Genomic DNA, 21,384 nt, shown 5'->3' on the forward strand with positions numbered 1-21,384 from the left:
CGTCTCTGCGGCGGGGAGGGCCCGTGGGGGCGCCCGAACCCGTCGCCGCCCGACGTCCCGGAGCCGCCCGACGCGCTCTGGGTGAGCGACCGGGGTTGGCGGGCGGGGGCGGGACCCCGGCGTCCCCGGGGCAGCCCCGGCGCGTCGAAAGTGCGGGGTCGGGAGAGACTGGGATGCCGCCTTCCGCACTTCTTCCCGCCCCCTCAGCACCTCGGCTTTCGGTCCAAGGACATTGGGACTGTTTCAACCGCTTTTACCTCAGAATTAATTAAACAGCTGATTTTTAAAGTGGCCTTTTTTTTTTTTTTTTCTTTTTTACCTGGATTTTGTTTCCGGAGAATTAAGCGTGCGGTAGCCTTCGGTCACTCGGAGAACTGCGGAGCCGGGTGAGGGATAGTGACGGGGCCTCCTGTCCGGGGCGGGGGGGAAGGGTTGTCTACAAATCTTTTGTACAAAACTGCAAATGAAGACGCAGACAGGTCGGCTCAGGAAGCTTCCGGGACAGGATAGATTCGAGGGTGCAAGGTCAGGTTTTTATAAAGGTTACAGCTGACCTGCCGGGTGCGCGGAACAGTTCAGCGCTAGCTGTTCCCCCCCCCCCCCCCCGGTTCAGGCAGCCCCAGAAATTGGGGTCAGGCTCGAGGGTTTCCACGTCCAAGCCAGACACAGTGGGCTCTGGCTACTTGGGGACGGGCAGCCTGCAGGTGACAGGGCTGGACCGGGCTTCGGAGCCGGCGGCGGTACCCCCGCCGCACTCGGCATCGCCTGCAAGCGCCGGGGCGGCCGGTCCCGCGTCGCGGGTGTTGAACCTCGGCCGCACTCGGCTTCCCGGCCCCGGGGGCGCCGCGCTCGCTCGCCACCCGAGCGCCCAGGCGGATCCCCGCTGCCGACCGAGCGGCGGGGCAGGGGACCGGGGGTGGGAGGTGCCCGACGGCGGAGGAGGAGGCCGCGGCGTGGTCCCCGCTGCCCCTCGGGCGCTGCTGGCCAGACCCCGAGCCCCACCGGCCGCCTGGTTTTGCATAACCTCCTAAGGATTTGTCAGCCAGATGTGACAAGATTGTCGAGCAGAGAATGAAGGAGGAGATCTGATATTAATCAGTGCATAGCTTGGAGCCAAACTTTCTCAAATGCGGTGTAGAAACATGTTCTTCTCATTTAAGGCATCTCTTTGTGGCTGCGGGGCTGCCACCGGTCTGACTTTGACAGTTAAATGGAATGCCAACTAGCAGCCTTAATTGTATGAGTAAAGTTGTGTGTATTGTTGGGGGGAGGATCAGACACTCTAAGGTTCAGTAATGTCCCCTAGTTTTATGGCCATGCTCACCGCAGTCATCTGAAGACAGGGCATTTAAATCGGGCCAGACGCGCCTGGTCGCAGCCAGGCCTCTGCTGTTAACACTTAAGGGGCCTAAAAGAGGCCCCACTGGTGTCCTGGGAATCCCTGTCAGAGTGTGAGTGTGTGTGTGTGTGTGTGTGTCACATAGAGCAGATCTAGCAAGAATTTTTTAAAAATATATTCTTCTCATCAAAGCAACAAAGATTTTGGTTGGACAGTAAGTGAATTGAAAAACAGCATTTAACAGATCTTTTTTTTTTCTGGTGTCCTTTTATTCCTTGCTGTTTTAATTTGATATTGGATTTCATGGGATCTTTTCATAAGATTTCTTAGATTGCTTTTTGCAAATACGTGCTTACGTGTTAAAACTTTTGTTCAGTGATAAATATACTGGCTCCTCAGCTGTCCCCAAATCTGTTGATATATGTTACTAAAATTTCATTAAAATTGAATACGTCAAAATAAAAATTTTGTGCATGATGTAAAAGAGCATTACTCCAAATGTTACAGATTGTCCAGGATTTGATTTTTGCTTTAAATAGGTGTGAAAAGATAGCCACAACTTTTGCTAAAATAAATTTTGATAAATAGCTTTATCTTTTTTGTCATACTTAAAAGAATAAGATGTGAGTCATTATTTGATTTCTCATCTAATAAGTTTGCTAACTTTAATTTCCGCAAGAAAGTGTTACTATTTCAACTCAACTGTTGGTTGAACATGTTCTGTTATAGAAGAGGTGGTGAGATCTTAGAACAAGTACTGCTCATACTCTGGGAACTCAAATATGTTCAGACATCTGCATAATTTAATTTGGAATATTACCTGTACCCAGAGTTCCTATTCCCTTCAGAATAGTAAGGATTTAGCAATGTGCCCCTTCTTCAGTCAGACAGAGAGAGTGGTTAGTTTGAAGTGGTTATTTGGCTGTTGACATCTACTGGGATGTGGAACGATGATCTGTTTGCTCTGGTTATAATTCACACTAGAAAGGTTAACGAAAATGGAGTAATTGCAGTGGAAGCATAAAGTTTACATAGAGGGTTATCTTTATTTTATTTTAATTTTTATGCCTCTCCCATGTATCAGTTAGGCCTGCGTCCCAAGCCCATGCCCATATTCTGTACCTCAGAAGCATCAGCTTGGAAAGAAGGACGAACCAACCCATTGGGTGAGAAAAGCCATATCGGTTTCCCTGTGGAACAAGTAATAATTGTCCTTTAAGCATACACTTATTATTTCTGAATGCCTGTGGACAAATATAAATGGGAAAACATTTTAAAAGTTTAGTTTGTCAGTAAAATTAAACCACAGCATATGGGGTGAGGGGCATAAGTGTCTTCTAGCTTTTGTGTATGGCTTTAGAAGTTGTTTTGACAGTAGCCATTAAAGAGTTGCCCTGAAGGTTCCACAAGGTAAATTACTTGCAGGAGGAGCATGCTTTACCCCAGGGTGAATTTTCACCTCTACAGACGTCATTTAGAATGAGTTACTTTTGTCAGAAACAGTTCTGTTTAAAAAGAACTAGAAATATCTTAGCTAAGGTGAAATCTCAGTGCTAGAGTCAATAAATTTTCTAAATTACTTTATTCTGAGTATTCTGTAGATTTTTAAATTTTATTTATTTAGATATTTTATTTTTGATGACTTATCTGAGAGATATTAAAACTAACTGATTCTGCACAGAAGGGGCATCTGGAAAGGGTTGTTTTTTTGGGGTTTTTTTCCCTTTTAAATCGGTTTCCACCTGAAAACCTTATTTCCTCTTATCTTGTCATTCTTTGAAGCCCTTTTTCCTAATTCTGGAAATTCCACGATTCGGGTGCAGCCCCATTTCTCTACTCAGACACACGCCTATTTTATCCAAAAAGGGTGGGTCTAAACAGTGCAGATCTGCTTCACCAGGGTCCAACTTGGGGCCTTCTCAAACTTCGCACAAATAAGCAAACCAGCTATCGCTGTTCCCGTCCACACATGGACTCATTATTATAAACCAGCCTAACATATCACAGGAGGACGCTGCCTTGGGGGTTGATAATTTCACTCAGCTAATGTGAGAGAAAAGTAAGATGGACAAATAAAATGTTGTGAAGGCCAGGTCCAAACAACCTATGTGGAGGGAAATGGTTGTCTCAGGTAAAGTTAATTCAGGCTGCTAACTTCTTTCATAGAGTTATATTAGTTTGTCTCCTCTTACACATTATTTGAGTGAGCCTTCAGTACATGCTAGCAAACATCAAAATTATTTTCCAGGTCTACATCAGCTTCCAGAAGCATTGTCCTTGCTCTGTAGCCCTCTGATTATTTCTTTCGTTATTCATTATGAGGATAAAATTTTTATACAGACAGCTCTCTTTCACGATACACCATGCTGAATGTTAAGACAGTGATCAGGATGTCATAAGTAAGTCTGATCTTTTCTCTTCAAAAATTTCAATTGGAAAATCTAGGGGTGTTTTTACACTTCATTTTTAAAATCTAGTTCTCACTAAGTCCCTAAAAGAAATATTGGCAAAATTTTACTTAGCGATGTTCATAATGTCCTCGTTATTTTACATCAGCAGCAATGGTGAAGTTACATTGTTTGTATAGTTGAAATTATCCTGAAGTGTAAGTGTCTTTTTTTGTTTTGGTTTTTATTTTTTTCCTTAGGCTGACTGTTGTATCCAGAAGTTCCCTACATGTACAGTTAATGTCCTTTTGTTTTTTGTTGTCAAAGTTTTCCAAGGATTACAACTGAGGTCTCTGAAACTTGGGTTATAAAGGAAAAAAAATGTCTCCGTATCATTTATATACCTGTATAGTTTTTTGTTGTTGTTGTTAGTTTTTTTAAGAAGAAATATTTGGTTTGGTTTCTAAGGTAGGATTCGCAGATTTTTCTACTTTTTATATTTTCTGTTTTTAGAACTAATAATTTTAAGGAAAAAGGCACAGCTGTTAAATTATTTTGGCACAGAGTTTATACTTTGATTTATAGAGATCAAAAGAACAAGTATTTTCCCCATCTCCCTCTTTGAACTAAGCAGCAAGAGAAAACACTACAAGTGCCTCGTGCATACTTTCTACTAACAGGTAGACTTGGCCCAACATCTGTTCCCTGAGTTCTACCTCCCACCTGCCATTTCTCTGCCAGACCCTTCTCCACCCTCTCAGTCTTCTTTGACCGGCCTCTTTTCATCCCCATCCTTGCAGCGAGAAACCAGATTCTGTCAGTTCTCCTTTAGTGTCATTTTTATGTTGCAAATGCTACCTGCCTGGTTTCTGAGCCTTCCCAGGGTCCCCTCTTTCAACCATGCTCATGATAAATGGTGTCTTCCCATTGTTCAGAACGCTGATGGTTCCATGAACCCAAGAGAGAGACTCATGGCTGCCCATCTGGACAGCACCCCCCGCTTTTTGCCTTTCTCGGTCGCCTCTTGTTGCCCATGACAGAAATCTGTGCTCTGTGGCCCAGCCTCCTGGGCTTGACAGACATGTACAGGGTGAGCCTTCTTTACGCCTAGGACTGTGGCATTTCCTGCATGCACTGCTGAGAGCATGCCTGCTGCCTCCTGCAGAAAGCCTCCTCTGGGCTCTCTGCATAACACTGCTCTCTCCCTCTACGCCGTCTTACTCAAAACTAAAATTTGGGGGAGAGGTGGAGTCCTGATTTTTTTTTTTTTTTTTTTTTTGCGGTACGCGGGCCTCTCACTGTTGTGGCCTCTCCCGTTGCGGAGCACAGGCTCCGGACGTGCAGGCTCAGCGGCCATGGCTCACGGGCCCAGCCGCTCCACGTCATGTGGGATCTTCCCGGACCGGGGCACGAACTCGTGTCCCACTGCGCCACCAGGGAAGCCCCTTTTTTTTCACTTTTTATTATAGAGTATTTCAAGCAAAATTGGACTAGTTTAATGAAGCTTGGTGATACATGCTTGGGCATTCAGCAGTGATCAACTTTGGGCCAATCCTGTTTCATCTGTTTTCCCTACCCATTCTCCTCACCGTCACCAACACTAAATTCCTTTGAAGCAAATCCTGAGCATTCATTCATAAATACTTTAATATGTAGCTCTAAAATAAAAGGCTCTTTTGTTAAGAAAAGCAGTATAGCATCTAAAAATTAACAATAACTATGTAATGTCATTAAATTTCTAAAGTGTTCAAATTCCCTTGATAGTCCCTTTAAGTTTATATTATCATTGGTTTGTTCAAATCAGTATTCAAATAGGGTCCATAAATTGTGTCTATTAATCTATAGGTTTACATTTTACTTTTTTCCTTGCAATTTATCTGTTGAAAAATCTGGGTCATTTGTCTTGTGGAGTACTCCCCAGCCTGGATTTTGGTGATTGTTTCCTCGTGATATCATTTAAGCATTCCTCTATCCCCTATACCAAAAGGCTTGATCTAATTCAGATTTGAACTTTTTGGGCAAGAACACCCCATATGTAGTAGTGTGTATCCTCCAATGCAGACGCAGGTGACCTAGTTGTTGTCTTTTTCATTAAGAGTTGCAGAATGCTGATATTCTAATTCTTCATTTATTTATTTACTGGAATACTATAAAGAGAATCTTTGCCTCATCAGTGATTTGGTTGCCCTGAACTACAATTTGTATGAAAAAGGATACATGCTTAATTCTTTCCCTTTGTTTAACATCTTTTGGTTCCATAGCATCCTCTAAAGGGGGCCAGTGAGTTTTGCATTTGTTTTTAACTGCCTTATGAATTGCTAGATTTTAATATAGTAAATGACTCGCACTAATTTTTGGCAAATCATATTTTCTGTTCAGCAATTCTTTTTTTAATGAAATTTTTAAAGTGTGTATTTTGTTGTGTGACTATGATACAATACAGCAGTTTTTTTAAATGTATTTATATATTTATTTTTGGCTGTATTGGGTCTTCGTTGCAGTGCGTGGGCTTCTCATTGCAGTGGCTTCTCTTATTGCCGAGCACGGGCTCTAGGCACGTGGGCTTCAGTAGTTGTGGCACACGGGCTCAGTAATTGTGGCACATGGGCTTAGTTGCCCCGTGTCATGTGAGATCTTCCCAGACCAAGGCTGGAACCCGTGTCCCCTGCATTGGCAGGCAGATTCTTTTCTTCTTTACTTTTTAAATTTATTTTTTTATACAGCAGGTTCTTATTAGTCATCCATTTTATACACATCAGTGTATATATGTCAATCCCAAACTCTCAATTCACCCCACCACCACCACCACCCCCCGCCGCTGTCCCCCCTTGGTGTCCATATGTTTGTTCTCTACATCTGTGTCTCAGCTTCTGCCCTGGAAACCAGTTCATCTGCACCATTTTTCTAGGTTCCACGTATATGCATTAATATACGATATTTGTTTTACTCTTTCTGACTTACTTCACTCTGTATGACAGACTCTAGATCCATCCATGTCTCTACAAATGACCCAATTTCATTCCTTTTTATGGCTGAGTAATATTCCATTGTGTGTGTGTGTGTATATATATATATATATATAATATATATATAATATATATTATATATATACACACCACATTTTCTTTATCCGTTCATCTGTTGATGGGCATTTAGGTTGTTTCCATGACCTGCCTATTGTAAACAGTGTTGCAATGAACATTGGGGTGCATGTGTCTTTTTGAATTATGGTTTTTTCTAGGTATATGCCCAGTAGTGGGATTGCTGGGTCATATGGTAATTCTATTTTTAGTTTTTTAAGGAACCTCCAAACTGTTCTCCATAGTGGCTGTATCAATTTACATTCCCACCAACAGTGCAAGAGGGTTCCCTTTTCTTCACACCCTCTCCAGCCTTTGTTGTTTGTAGATTTTCTGATGATGCCCATTCTAACTGGTGTGAGGTGATACCTCATTGTAGTTTTGATTTTCATTTCTCTAATAATTAGTGATGTTGAGCAGCTTTTCATGTGCTTCTTGTCCATCTGTATGTCTTCTTTGGAGAAATGTCTATTTAGGTCTTCTACCCATTTTTGGATTGGATTGTTTGTTTTTTTAATATTGAGCTACATGAGCTGTTTATATATTATGGAGGTTAATCCTTTGTCCACTGATTCGTTTGCAAATATTTTCTCCTATTCTGAGGGTTGTCTTTTCATCTTGTTTATGGTTTCCTTTGCTGTGCAAAAGCTTTGAAGTTTCATTAGGCCCCATTTGTTTATTTTTGTTTTTATTTCCATTACTCTAGGAGGTGGATCAAAAAAGATCTTGCTGTGATTTATGTCAAAGAGTGTTCTTCCTATGTTTTCCTCTAAGAGTTTTATAGTGTCCAGTATTACATTTAGATCTCTAATCCATTTTGAGCTTATTTTTGTGTATGGTGTTAGGGAGTGTTCTAATTTCATTCTTTTACATGTAGCTGTCCAGTTTTCCCAGCACCACTTATTGAAGAGACTGTCTTTTCTCCATTGTATATCCTTGCCTCCTTTGTCATAGATTAGTTGACCATAGGTGCGTGGGTTTATCTCTGGGCTTTCTATCTTGTTCCATTGATCTATGTTTCTGTTTTTGTGCCAGTACCATATTGTCTTGATTACTGTAGCTTTATAGTATAGTCTGAAGTCAGGGAGTCTGATTCCTCCAGCTCCATTTTTTTCCCTCAAGACTGCTTTGGCTATTCAGGGACTTTTGTGTCTCCATACAAATTTTAAGATTTTTTGTTCTAGTTCTGTAAAAAATGCCATTGGTAATTTGTTACGGATTGCATTGAATCTGTAGATTGCTTTGGGTAGTATAGTCGTTTTCACAATATTGATTATTCCAATCCAAGAGCATGTTATATCTCTCCATCTGTTTTTCGTTTCATCTTTGATTTCTTTCATCAGTGTCTTATGGTTTTCTGAGTACAGGTCTTTTACCTCCTTAGGTAGGTTTGTTCCTAGGTATTTTATTCTTTTCGTTGCAATGGTGAATCAGATTGTTTCCTTAATTTCTCTTTCTGATCTTTCATTGTTAGTGTATAAGAACACAAGAGATTTCTGTGCATTAATTTTGTATCCTGCGACTTTACCAAATTCATTGATTAGCTCTAGTAGTATTCTGGTGGCATCTTTAGGATTCTCTATGTATAGTATCATGTCAGCTGCAGACAGTGACAGTTTTACTTCTTCTTTTCCAATTTGTATTCCTTTTATTTATTTTTCTTCTCTGATTATCATGGCTAGGGCTTCCAAAACTATGTTGAATAATAGTAGCGAGAGTGGACATCCTTGTCTTGTTCCTGATCTTAGAGAAAATGCTTTCAGTTTTCCACCATTGAGAATGATGTTTGCTGTGGGTTGGGCGTATATGGCCTTTATTATGTTGAGGTAGATTCCCTCTATGCCCACTTTCTGGAGACCTTTTATCATAAATGGGTGTTGAATTTTGTCAGATGCTTTTTCTGCATCGATTGAGATGATCATATGGTTTTTATTCTTCACTTTGTTAACATGGTGTATCACATTGATTGATTTGCATATATTGAAGAATCCTTGCATCCCTGGGATAAATCCCACTTGGTCATGGTGTATGATCCTTTTAATATGTTGTTGGATTCTGTTTGCTAGTATTTTGTTGAGGATTTTTGCATTTATATTAATCAGTGATATTGGTCTGTAATTTTCTTTTTTTGTAGTATCTTTGTCTTGTTTTGTTATCAGGGTGATGGTGTCCTCATAGAATGAGTTTGGGAGTGTTCCTCTGCAATTTTTTGGAAGAGTTTGAGAAGGATGGGTGTTAGCTTGTCTCTAAATGTTTGATAGAATTCACCTGTGAAGGCATCGGGTCCTGGACTTTTGTTTGTTGGAAGATTTTTAATCACAGTTTCAATTTCATTACTTGTGATTGGTCTGTTCATATTTTCTGTTTCTTCCTGGTTCAGTCTTGGACGGTTATACCTTTCTAAGAATTTGTCTGTTTCTTCTGGGTTGTGCATTTTATTGGCATAGAGTTGCTTGTAGTAATCTCTTAGGATGCTTTGTATTTCTGCGGTATCTGTTGTAACTTCTCCTTTTTCATTTCTAATTTTATTGATTTGAGTCCTCTCCCTCTTTTTCTTGATGAGTCTGGCTAATGGTTTATCAATTTTGTTTATCTTCTCAAAGAACCAGCTCTTAGTTTTATTGATCTTTGCTATTGTTTTCTTTGTTTATGTTTCATTTATTTCTGTTTTCATCTTTATGATTTTTTTCTTTCTGCTAACTTTGGGTTTTTTTCTTCTTTCTCTAGTTTCTTTAGGTGTAAGGTTAGATTGTTTATTTGAGATTTTTCTTGTTTCTTGAGGTAGGCTTGTATAGCTATAAACATCCCTCTTAGAACTGTTTTTGCTGCATCGCATAGGTTTTGGATCATTGTATTTTCATTGTCTTTTGTCTCTAGGTATTTTTTGATTTCCTCTTTGATTTCTTCAGTGACCTTTTGGTTATTTAGTAACATATTGTTTAACTTCCATGTGTTTTGTGTTTTTTACGTTTTTTTCCCTGTAATTGATTTCTAATCTCATAGCGTTGTGGTCAGAAATGATGCTTGATATGATTTCAATTTTCTTAAATTTACTGAGGCTTCATTTGTGACCCAAGATGTGATCTATCCTGGAGAATGTTCCATGCGTACTTGAGAAGAAAGCGTAATCTGCTGTTTTTGGATGGAATGTCCTATAAATATCAATTAAATCTATCTGATCTATTGTGTCATTTAAAGCTTCTGTTTCCTTATTTCTTTTCTTTTTGGATGATCTGTCCATTGGTGTAAGTGAGGTGTTAAAGTCCCCCACTATTATTGTGTTGCTGTCGATTTCCTCTTTTATAGCTGTTAGCAGTTGCCTTATGTATTGAGGTGCTCCTATGTTGGATGCATATATATTTATAATTGTTATATATTCTTCTTGGATTGATCCCTTGATCACTATGTAGTCTTCTTTGTCTCTTGTAACATTCTTTATTTTAAAGTCTGTTTTATCTGATATGAGTATTGCTACTCCAGCTTTCTTTTGATTTCCATTTGCATGGAATACCTTTTTCCTTCCCCTCACTTTCGGTCTGTACGTGTCCCTAGGTCTGAAGTAGGTCTCTTGTAGCATATATATGGGTCTTGTTTTTGTATCCATTCAGCAAGGGCAGGCAGATTATTAACCACTACGCCACCAGGGAAGTCCTTGTTCAGCAATTCTTGACGAATCAAGGTGTCTGACTTTTTTTCCCCAGTGAAGCCATGTGCTCCCCTAGAGTGGACACTGGGAGTTCCTCATCTTTGTGTCTCCCTGAGGCTCCCCACTGTTACCTGTACATGGTAGATGCTTTAAAAAAAAAAAACAGCGACCTCCACAAAAAAACAATTTGTTAGGGCTTCCCTGGTGGCGCAGTGGTTGAGAGTCCGCCTGCTGATGCAGGGGACACGGCTTCGTGCCCCGGTCCAGGAAGATCCCACATGCCGCGGAGCAGCTGGGCCCGTGAGCCATGGCCGCTGAGCCTGCGCGTCCGGAGCCTGTGCTCCGCAGCGGGAGAGGCCACAACAGTGAGAGGCCCACGTACCGCAAAAAAAAAAAAAAATTGTTAAATAAATTGGTTTCATTTTTGTCAAACTACTAATGGAAGGTGAAGGCATGATGAACATCTGGTCCATGTGTAATTCTCCAGGTGGGCATCAGTCCAGTGCTGCCAGCAGCAGATAAGCTACCTCACACAAAAGGACCTCATGGGTTTTCTTCTCCCTTCATCCCAGTTGTCCTGGGACACCTGGCAAATGATGTTACTATTTTCAGAATCCTAGTTGTACCTCTGTGGTTTCGCATATGTTAGAAAAACAATGAAAAACTTAATGAAAAGTGTAAGAAGAGCAAAATGAGAGGAGGGAAAGTAGGGAGCAAAAAAACAAGAAATAAAGCCAGTTCTAGTAAGAGAAGTTAGAAGTATAAAATGTGTGTTAAGAGGCAGAGTAGCTCCAAAGAGCAATGGGGTAGAGACCTCCCATCCTTGAATCAAGCATTTTCCCAAACCAGGAAGTCTAACTCTGCAGCCACAGAGAGAATGGGAATACAATTTCACTGGAGATGAAAAGAAAGTAAGTTCTGTCCCCACAAGCTAAGGGTGGTCCATCCGCTTTAGAAGATGTTTTGTATTATAGATGGGCAGTTTTTGATATGCACTGTAGATTTCCAGGACTCGAACATATGAAAAGCCATTGTCTATATTCAACATTTAAAAATACAACTTGGAAAAACCCGCATCATTTTTATTCTAAAGCTTGGTGACTTCTAAAAAGTGCTTTGTGATTTAGCTGACTGGGTCCCTTGATTTCAAGTTGGGAAATTATGTTTCTCAGAACTGAGAATCTGACACAGCCTTAGAATCTCACATTTAAGAGAGGACCATAGACTCTAAACTTGGCCTCAGTGATCTCTACTAGTTAGCAGTTTTTCACATGATTTTTATGTGTCACTCTCCACAGTCGACAGGAAGATCAATGTGTAAATTAGGAACAGCATTTGGCTGCTAGTAAAAGAGCTCCTTAATAATGGTTGCCATCCTTTCTGCTCAGCCATCCTTAGGGCTTGACTTTGAGGTTGACCTCAAGTTTGCATCCATGAGGTCCAGCCATCGTGTTCTTGTTCCAAGAAGGAGGAAGGAGGAAAGGCAAAGAATTCCCCCAGCTGAGTCAGCTCTCATTTATTTTTATTTTTTTTAACATCTTTATTGGAGTATAATTTCTTTACAAATGGTGTGTTAGTTTCTGCTTTATAACAAAGTGAATCAGTTATACATATACATATATTCCCATATCTCCTCCCTCTTGCGTCTCCCTCCCACCCTCCCTATCCCACCCCTCTAGGTGGTCACAAAGCACCGAGCTGATCTCCCTGTGCTATGCGGCTGCTTCCTACTAGCTATCTCTTTTACATTTGGTTGTGTGTATATGTCCATGCCACTCTCTCACTTCGTCCCAGCTCACCCTTACCCTTCCCCATGTCCTCAAGTCCATTCTCTACGTCTGCGTCTTTATTCCTGTCCTGCCCCTGGGTTCTTCATAACCTTTTTTTTTTTTTTTTAGATTCCATGTATATGTGTTAGCGTATGGTATTTGTTTTTCTCTTTCTGACTTACTTCAGTCTGTATGAGAGACTCCAGGTCCATCCACCTCACTACAAATAACTCAATTTCATTTCTTTTTATGGCTGAGTAATATTCCATTGTATATATGTGCCACATCTTCTTTATCCATTCATTTGTCGATGGACACTTAGGTTGCTTCCGTGTCCTGGCTATTGTAAATAGAGCTGCAATGAACATTGTGGTACATGACTGTTTTTGAATTATGGTTTTCTCAGAGTATATGCCCAGTAGTGGGATTGGTGGGTCATATGGTAGTTCTATTTTTAGTTTTTTAAGGAACCTCCATACTGTTCTCCGTAGTGTCAGCTCCCATTTGTAAGGAGCTTTCTGTAAAGCTCCACCCAGCCACTTCTGCTTGCACACATTGGTCAATCCTTAGTCACCTGGCCACCAAAGGAAACGTGGAAATTAAGGTTCCTTTACTAAGGCAGATCAGGCAAAGGATATTGGATGGGTGTCTGTAATTAGTAAGCATGGTGTGGCTTTCTCATTGATTCATTCATTATTCTCTTAATACCAGTGGAAAGCTTACCAAGTATCAGGCCCAGTGCTAGCCACTAGGTATTTGTTTGGAGTTTCACTTTTGTTGCCTCTTTAAGGGAATGATTCATTATAGAACAAGTTTTTGGAGGTTTTTATCATAGGTATTTTTGGTAGCTCTGTCTGTGCAGAGTCAGATCACTAGAGCCCAGAGGACCTAAGATCTTGCTTGTTGTAGACCTGGTAGCAACAACAGTTTCACTGTGCTAATTGGTCTTTTCAACTCTCTATCTGTATATCCTCATTAATATGACTAATAGGCCTCTGAGATAGGCAGGAACAGATACCCAGCCCATTTTATAGTCAAAGACTCCAAGGCATGGAGCTGAAGGTTATATGGCTTAACAAAAAGTAAGACATAGACTGAGGACAATCATAGATTGTACTACCTCTCAGTGAAAGATGCTCAGTGTGATGAGGGGGAAGGAGTTTAGGCTCCCCAGCTCTGCCTCCAGAGGTGTCATTTTAACAGGCAAATCATATTAGTTTCGTACTTTTTTCAAAGGCTCACTGTTAGACTTAGGACAAAACCATACTCCTTGGCCTGCCCCACAAGATCCTATGCACAGTGTTCTGTGTCACCTTTCTGACCCTCATTTTCTACCATTAACCTTACTAACTCCACTCCAGCTACCCTGGTCCCCTTTCTGTTCCCTGAGCACTTCCAACCTCTTTTATGCCTCAGAGCCTTTGCACTTGATGTGCCCGAAACACTCCTTCAATCTCCAGTTCTTCACTGGCTCCTTGCCATGCCTTAGGACTCAGTTCAAGTGTCACCTCCTCAAAAGCCTTTGATGATGACCCTGTCTAAAAGGCACTTACCACTACTCCTGCCTCTCCATGCCACCCAGTAAAATTGCTAGCAAAGCTTTCTGCTTATTTCTTCAATAGCACTTACCTTATTCTGAAAAGGTATTGTTTGTTTACTTGTTTATTCTGTCTCTCTCTTGTAGAATATAAGCTCCTTGAGGGCAGGGACCTCATCATTCTCATTCAACACTTTAGCCCCCAGAGTTTAGATCATAAACACTCAGTAAATATGTATTCAGGGAATGGGGTTTCTTTACCATGTGGAACTTTAATATCCTTATAGTTTCTGTCAAGATTAAATGAAACCATAAATATAAGTGCAGTTAGTACCAGGTACTGATAATTCAAGATGTAATCTATGCTCAATATCCAGATTTGAGACCACCCTCAAGTAGCCTATAAGTTCCTAGCTTCCTCATCTATACAACGGGGTGGTGGTAAGAAATGAGATAACACATAGGTACTGCTTACTGCAGTGCCTCACATGTAATAAATAAGCAATCAGTAAACTATGTAACCTTGGGCAAATTAACAATCTTCCGTAAGTTTGTTTCCTGAGAATAATTCCCTCCTCACAGTGATGTAGTGAGGATTGAACGTGATCACCTATTACATACGAATGCCACCATGTGGAAGGGCAGATGCTGGAAGAATAGCTAGTCTCGCCTTTGGACTCAGAACTACCCAGTAGAATTTTGTGTGATGACGGAAATGTTCTCCTCTCTGCTGTCCTGTGCAATAGCCACTAGCCACATGTGGCTCCCAAGCACTTGAAATATGACTAAGTGACCAAAGAACTGAATTTTTTATTTTATTTTATTTTATTTTATTTTAATTAGGTAGCCACATGTGGCTAGTGGCTACTGTTGGACAAGGCGGACTAAGTAACTTAACCCTACAAAGTTGTCTGGCTGGTATGCAGTTCAGTTTTGTTCCTGAGCCAGATCGCAAATGACTCCCCTCAAAGGGTCAATACCATGAATCTGGAAATCCCAAAAGTCCTCTATGATTTTTCTCCTCCCCACTTCCGTCTGGTCCCCCAAGAGTATCCCCCTGAATTTATCTTCAGTGATATGAAAGTGTTTGCATGTACTAGAGATGAAAACAGCTTTGAAGTGGACAGTTTTTACTCTCAAGCTCAATAATTCAAATCCCATCAAAGGCCTGCACTGTCTAGCAGTGGATGTCTGTGCATCTGCCCCACTGTGTGCCTGCACTGGCCACTGCTAGGAGTTCAAGTCAGCATCTACTGACAAAAGGCGCATGGCAGCATCTCCCCAAGCTGAAGGTAGAGGGTATCTGGGAGAGGAAGTGGGACCCTCAAATCTACCTAAAATCTAGGTCATAACTTTCCATCCCAAAACTGAAAATAACCAAATCATCCATCCTATACTAGGTGTGTTCGTAATTTTTGGGTGAATGAATGAGCAAATGATAGTTACAAAAAAGCAAACCAGAATTTTGAATGTTGATTTGTAGCACATCAAAGTGATTAATAACAACTCGGAAATAGTCTGATTAAAATGAGTGCGTAAAAAGCAATAATCACGTCTTGATGAGTTCGGAATGTTGTAAACATCTATCTGTCTTATGTTTCTGAAGAATGGAACAAGTATCAGGATTCTGAAAGAAAGGATGTAAGTTTTAAGAGTTTTCCATTATTGATTTACATGAGTACTTTTTGTCCTGTAATTAGAATTTTTGATTTGATTTCATCTTAGAAGTTTTAATTTGTCTGTAGATAATGGTGCTATAATTTTACTACATCGTGGGATTCTGAGATGGGTGGAAAAAACCCAAGGGCTTTAATATTGGAAGTTTTCTTAGACACTGTAATTAGCATTTTTAGTTCATAAATAATTCTTCTGAGATTTATTTCCATAGATGTTTAATGAGCTTTATTAAGCCTTATTCAAACAGGTTCATATAGAACCACATGAATGTTTCTTGTAAAGCAGCATTCATACATTGGAATTACAGATAAAACTGCTTAAAATTCAGTCCGCAAACTAGAAGCTGCTATAACTGTGAATAGTCAGGTTAGATCAGGGAGTGTCAACTGGGGGCAGTTTTGCCCCTAGGGGCATTTGACAATGTCTGGAAACATTTTGGCTTTCACAGCTGGGGAAGGGAGGTGTTACTGTGGCACCTGGTGGGTAGAAGCCAGGGACGCTGCTCGACATCCTACAACGCACAGGACAGCGCCCACCACAAATAATTATCCAGCTCAAAATGTCTATAATGCTGACGTTGAGAAACCCTGAGTTGGTGTCAAGAGATGCAGAAAAAAATGAGTTTCAACCTTAGGCTATGAAATGTGCTTGGAATTGTTCCCTCTGTAGTTTCACTGTGCTGGGCCTGAGATAGTGTCACTCAGAGTTTCCTGGGGGCTTCCCATGAGTCAGCCTTCTGAGCAGACTCTTTAGGGAGTGAAGGAAGTATGTGCTCAAGGACATCTTTCTCTAATTCAGGCAGGTCCTATTTTCCAAGTAAATAAAATGTGAATTCACTTTATATAGTTCCAATACCTTGTTTTTAAAGAATGAATAGCATCTTGAGGGACATAATCCAAAATAAGAACTTTTCTTCTTTTAAAAATTTCCATTAAAACAGTCATATTTGTAGAATGTAGGTGGTGAAATATTTCAGAGGTTTAGTACTAAGTGTGCTGGTAGCTATTGAGAGTATAGATGATTGGTTTGCCTGTGAGCTGACATTCAGGGAGTCGCAGGGAAGTTTAGAAGCTGGACAACATAGGAATGCTGCAAACTGAGGTAATGACACTCTTAAATTTTGACAGTGTGTAGTAGAAACTAAACCATTACTCATTTTTATCCTTTAACTTCCAGTCAAGATAACTATATAATTATGTGTGCAGGTATATAGATGTGTGTGTTTGTATATTTATCAATAATACATTTGTATATGTGTACACAAGTAGAAACTATATAACCAAAAAGTAAAATAATTTCTGTCATTAGAGCAGTATTTCTTGATCTTATTTTTCATTATTCACCCCCCCACACGCATCTAAGGAGACTTTAGAAATTTTTTTCTAATTGTGCCTACCACAATGAAATTTTAGTTTCACACCATATACTATCTATCTGTTTATGTATGTATATGTGTGCTCTATACATAAAAAGAATGGAATAGTTTTCACCCTTTGGGGATGGTATACCCCAGATGAGAATGTATTCATTATTAGAGTGAGAGACTGTTCTGATCATCTGGAGTTCTTTATGTTATATTCTATGACTTTACAAAGAGCAAAACCCTTTTACCCATATTTCCTGTTTTTTGATAGCCTGTTGAAGGGATTAGGTAACACTGTTGCTGTCTGCTGTACACCTCAGTTATAAACAGCCCCATTCCTTCACCTGAAAATCTCTGTCTAGTTGTTCTGTTCAGGCCCATTGTAATCCAAAAGAAATTGTAGATAACGGTCAAATCATGTAAAGTTTAACCTGTATTTAAGGAAGGTCACTGGTTTTTTAAAAGACTTTATTTTTTTAGAATACTTTTAGATCCATAGAAAAATTGAAAGGAAAGTACAAGGATTTCCCATATATCCCCTACCTCCACGTAGTCATAGCCTCCCCTATTTTCAACGTCCCTCACCGGAGGGTACATTTGTTATAATTGATGAACCAACATTTGACACATCATAATCACCCAAAATCCATGGTTTAACCTTAGAGTTCACTCTTGGTGTTGTACACCCTATGGGTTTGGAAAAATGTACAATGACAAGTATCTATCATTATAGTATCATACAGAGTATTTTCACTGCCCTAAAAATCCTCTGTGTTCTTCCTGTTCATTCCCCAACCCTTGCCAACCCCCTGGCAACCACTGATCTTTTTACTGTCTCCATAGTTTTCCCTTTTCCAGAATGTTTTAAAGTTGGAATCATGCAGTATGTAGCCTTTTCAGATTGGCTTCTTTCACTTAATAATATGCATTTACATTTCCTCCATGTCCTTTCATGGCTTTATAGCTCATGTCTTTTTTGTGCTGAATAATATTCTGTTGTTTGGGTGTACCACAGTTTATCTATTTGCCAACTAAAGGACATCTTGTTTACTTCCAAGTCTTAGAAATTATGAATAAAGCTGCTATAAACATCCATGTGCAGGTTTTGTGTGGGCATAAGTTTTCAGCTTCTTTGGGTAAATACCAAAGAGTGCAGTTACTGGATTGTACGGTAAGAGTGTGCTTAGTTTTATAAGAAACCACCAAACTGTCTTCCAAAGTAGCTTTATTACTATTTTGCGTTCTCATCAGCAATGAATGAGATTTCTGTTGCTCCACATCCTCACAATCCTTTGATGCTGTCAGTGTTCTGGATTTTGGCCATTCTAATAGGAGTATAGTGGACTGATTTTTTAAAATAATATTTTTATCAAAATATAATTCACATACCATAAAATTCACCCTTATAAAGTATACAACTGAGTGGTTTCACTGTATTCATTGAGTTGTGCAACCATCACTACTACCTGATTTTAGAACATTTTCATCACCTCAGAAAGAAACTCTGGGGCTCCCCTGGTGGCGCAGTGGTTGAGAGTCCGCCTGCCAATGCAGGGGACACAGGTTCGTGCCCCGGTCCGGGAAGATCCCACATGCCGCGGAGCAGTTGGGCCCGTGAGCCACGGCCGCTGAGCCTGTGCGTCCGGAGGCTGTGCTCCGCAAAGAGAGAGGCCACGGCAGTGAGAGGCCCACGTACCGCAAAAAAAAAAAAAAAAAGAAAGAAACTCTGGTCAGAATTTAAACTATCTGTGTTTCAAAGGGTACTGTGAAGAAAGTGAAAGGATAAGCCAAGGATTGGAGAAAATATTTGCAAATCGTACATCTGGTAAGGGGCTTGTACCTAGAGTATATAAAGAACTCTTATGACTCAATGCTAAAAAGACAACCCAATTTAAAACTGGGCAACAGATCTGAACAGACATACAGATGGCCGTCAAGCACATGAAAAGATGCTGAACACCATTAGCCGTCAGGGAAATGAAATCAAAACCACAGTGAGATACCACTTATGCCCAGTAGGATAACTACAGTAGAAAAGGCAAACAGCAACTAGTGTTGGTGGGGATGTGGAGAAATCAGAGCCCTCATAGACTGCTGGTAGGAATATAAACTTTGAAAAACAGTTTGGGATTTTTCTCAAAAAGTTAAACATAGAGTTACTATATGATCCAGCAGTTCTGCTCCAAGGAGTATATCCCACGCACTGCAACGAAGAGTAGCCCCCACTGGCCGCCACTAGAGAAAGCCCGCCCACAGACACAAAGACCCAACGCGGCCAAAAATTAATTAATTAATTAATTTTTTTAAAAAGATGAAAACAAACAAAAAAGATAACCCTTTCCCCCCACTACCACCCATTAGCAGTCACTCCTCATCCCTACCTGCTCCCCACGACCCCGGTAACCACTAGTCTGCTCTGTGCCTCTGTGGATTGGCCTGTCCTTGACAGTTCACATAAATGGAATCATTCCACCTGTGACTGTTTGTACTTGGCTTCTTTCATTAGCATAATATTTTCAGAGTTCACCCATGTTTTAGCAGGTGTCAGTACTTCATTCTTATGGCCTAGTGATATCCCATTGTATGGACATACCACATTTTGTTTATCCATTCATCAGCTGATCAATATTGAGGTTGTTTCCACTTCGGGGCTAATATAAATAATGCCGATTATTTAAAGTTCGGATACAAGTTTGCGTGGACGTATGTCTTCAGTTCTCTTGGGCTTATACCTAGGAGTGGAATTGCTTGGTTGTATAGTAACTGTGTTTGTGAGGATCAGCCAGACGGTTTTCCAAAGTGGCTGCACCATTTTACAATCCCAGCAGCAACTGATTTTTGAGTGAGGACTAGTTATGTACTCCTTAAAGTGTCCTAGGCCAGATTCTCCTCTTCCCTGTCCCCACCCAAGGCCACATAGTCCCTTAATTGTCACATGGAGGGTTTAAACCCATAGTCATAGGGCTCTTTCATCCCCTCCAAACACAGAGACACTCCCCAGTGTTAAAGCTCTCTTGAATCATACAGATTCCACACAGTGGTGCTTCCCAGGAATATCACTGACAGAGCTCCTGTGAGAGCTTTTTCTCTTTAATAATAGATTACGTTCCTCAGGCCTCTATCCCCTTTTGAGAAATTCATCTTAAAAATGCACGTGAAGTGGGCTTCCCTGGTGGCGCAGTGGTTGAGAGTCCACCTGCTGATGCGGGGGACACGGGTTCGTGCCCCGGTCCGGGAGGATCCCACATGCCGCAGAGCGGCTGGGCCCATGAGCCATGGCCACTGAGCCTGCGCGTCCAGACCCTGTGCTCCGCAACGGGAGAGGCCACAACAGTGAGAGGCCCGCGTACCACAAAAAAAAAAAAAAAAAAAAAAATACACGTGAAGCTTTGTTCTTAATACTAGAACTTTGTTGTCACGTACATCTCTAGTTTCAGTTTCAGTTGTGTGTTTGCACACTCCACACCCCCACACCACACCCGACACTTAGACCTGCGCCTGGGCATCGATGCAGGGCTTGTCCAGCCTGTGTGCGTCTGTTAGTCACACAGTCCAGTGAGCGGGGTCGGGGAATCATCGTCAGTGTGGTCAGCCATTGCATGTCCTCAAATCTGTCTTGATATTCAGCCTCTGCCTCATTTTGGGGGGTAACGAATTACGCACGTGTGTTACTCTCAGTTCTGATCGCTCTCCTATTTACTTGCATCAGGGTAGCTGGTGTATACCTTTCAGGGTTGCTATTCTGGTCAACTTAGAGATTCAGTGAGAATGTGACTCTTTTTCACCCTTTCTGTGTCCTTAATAACAAGCAAGATGTTTCCTTCCCACCTGTAATCCTTTCTTATAAAGAGTTCTGGGAGTTTAGCCCATTCTCGCATGCAGAACATCTGTGTAGCATGTTCACTGTCTCCAGGTCTGGGGCCAGCTTCCCCGCTTTCCAGGATACACTCTACAGGTCTGGGCCTGGCACAGAGTGGGCACACATCACTCAAAGAACGTTGCTCAGTGGAGGAGTGTGTTTTGTTATGTAAATGTGATGTGTGTTCCACGCCTCACTAACATGCCAGGTATCCCTGTGTTCTCTTCTGCAGGCCATCGGCTGTACTCTGAACTGTAGTTGCCAAAGCTTCAAACCAGGGAAAATACACCACCGTCAGTGTGAGCAGTGCAGACATGGATGGGTGGCCCACGGTAACTTTATTTTGCCCCCTCTCTTGGTCTTTAGTGTTCCCTTTAAATAACTTAGTTATTCAGGAACAGATTTAATATCTAAGAATGACAGCTAACATTTGTAAGTTACTGCTATGTGCCAGGTAACAGCCTAAGAGCTTTATATATGTTATCTCTTTGAATCTTAACAACTCTATATGATAAGTGTTTATCAACCCCCTTCTAAAGATGTAGAAAATGGTGCTTCAGGGCTGTCATTCTGCAACAGTAGAAATGCTCTGTGCTGTCTAATATAGTAGCCTGTAACCCAGGGCTGCTAGATGGAAAAACAGAATGCTCAGTTGAATTTGAATTTCAGTTAAACTATACATAATTTTTTAGCCTAAGTATATCCCAAAGACTATTTTTGGTTTAAG

General features: G+C 41.0%; 1 protein-coding gene across 1 annotated transcript in view; it reads left to right on the forward strand.

Moving 5' to 3' along the window:
• Positions 1–1,127: 1,127 nt before the first annotated feature.
• BNC1 (basonuclin zinc finger protein 1) overlaps positions 1,128–21,384 on the forward strand; it is a 29,932-nt gene continuing 9,675 nt past the window's right edge. Inside the window, exons 1-2 of the mRNA XM_030878489.2 lie at positions 1,128–1,205; positions 20,890–20,989. Of these exons, the coding sequence (XP_030734349.1) occupies positions 1,128–1,205; positions 20,890–20,989 (178 nt within the window). The remainder of the gene's footprint in view (positions 1,206–20,889; positions 20,990–21,384) is intronic.

This window comes from Globicephala melas, chromosome 2 (genome assembly GCF_963455315.2).
Source record: "Globicephala melas chromosome 2, mGloMel1.2, whole genome shotgun sequence".
In the NCBI taxonomy this organism is placed as follows: domain Eukaryota; kingdom Metazoa; phylum Chordata; class Mammalia; order Artiodactyla; family Delphinidae; genus Globicephala; species Globicephala melas.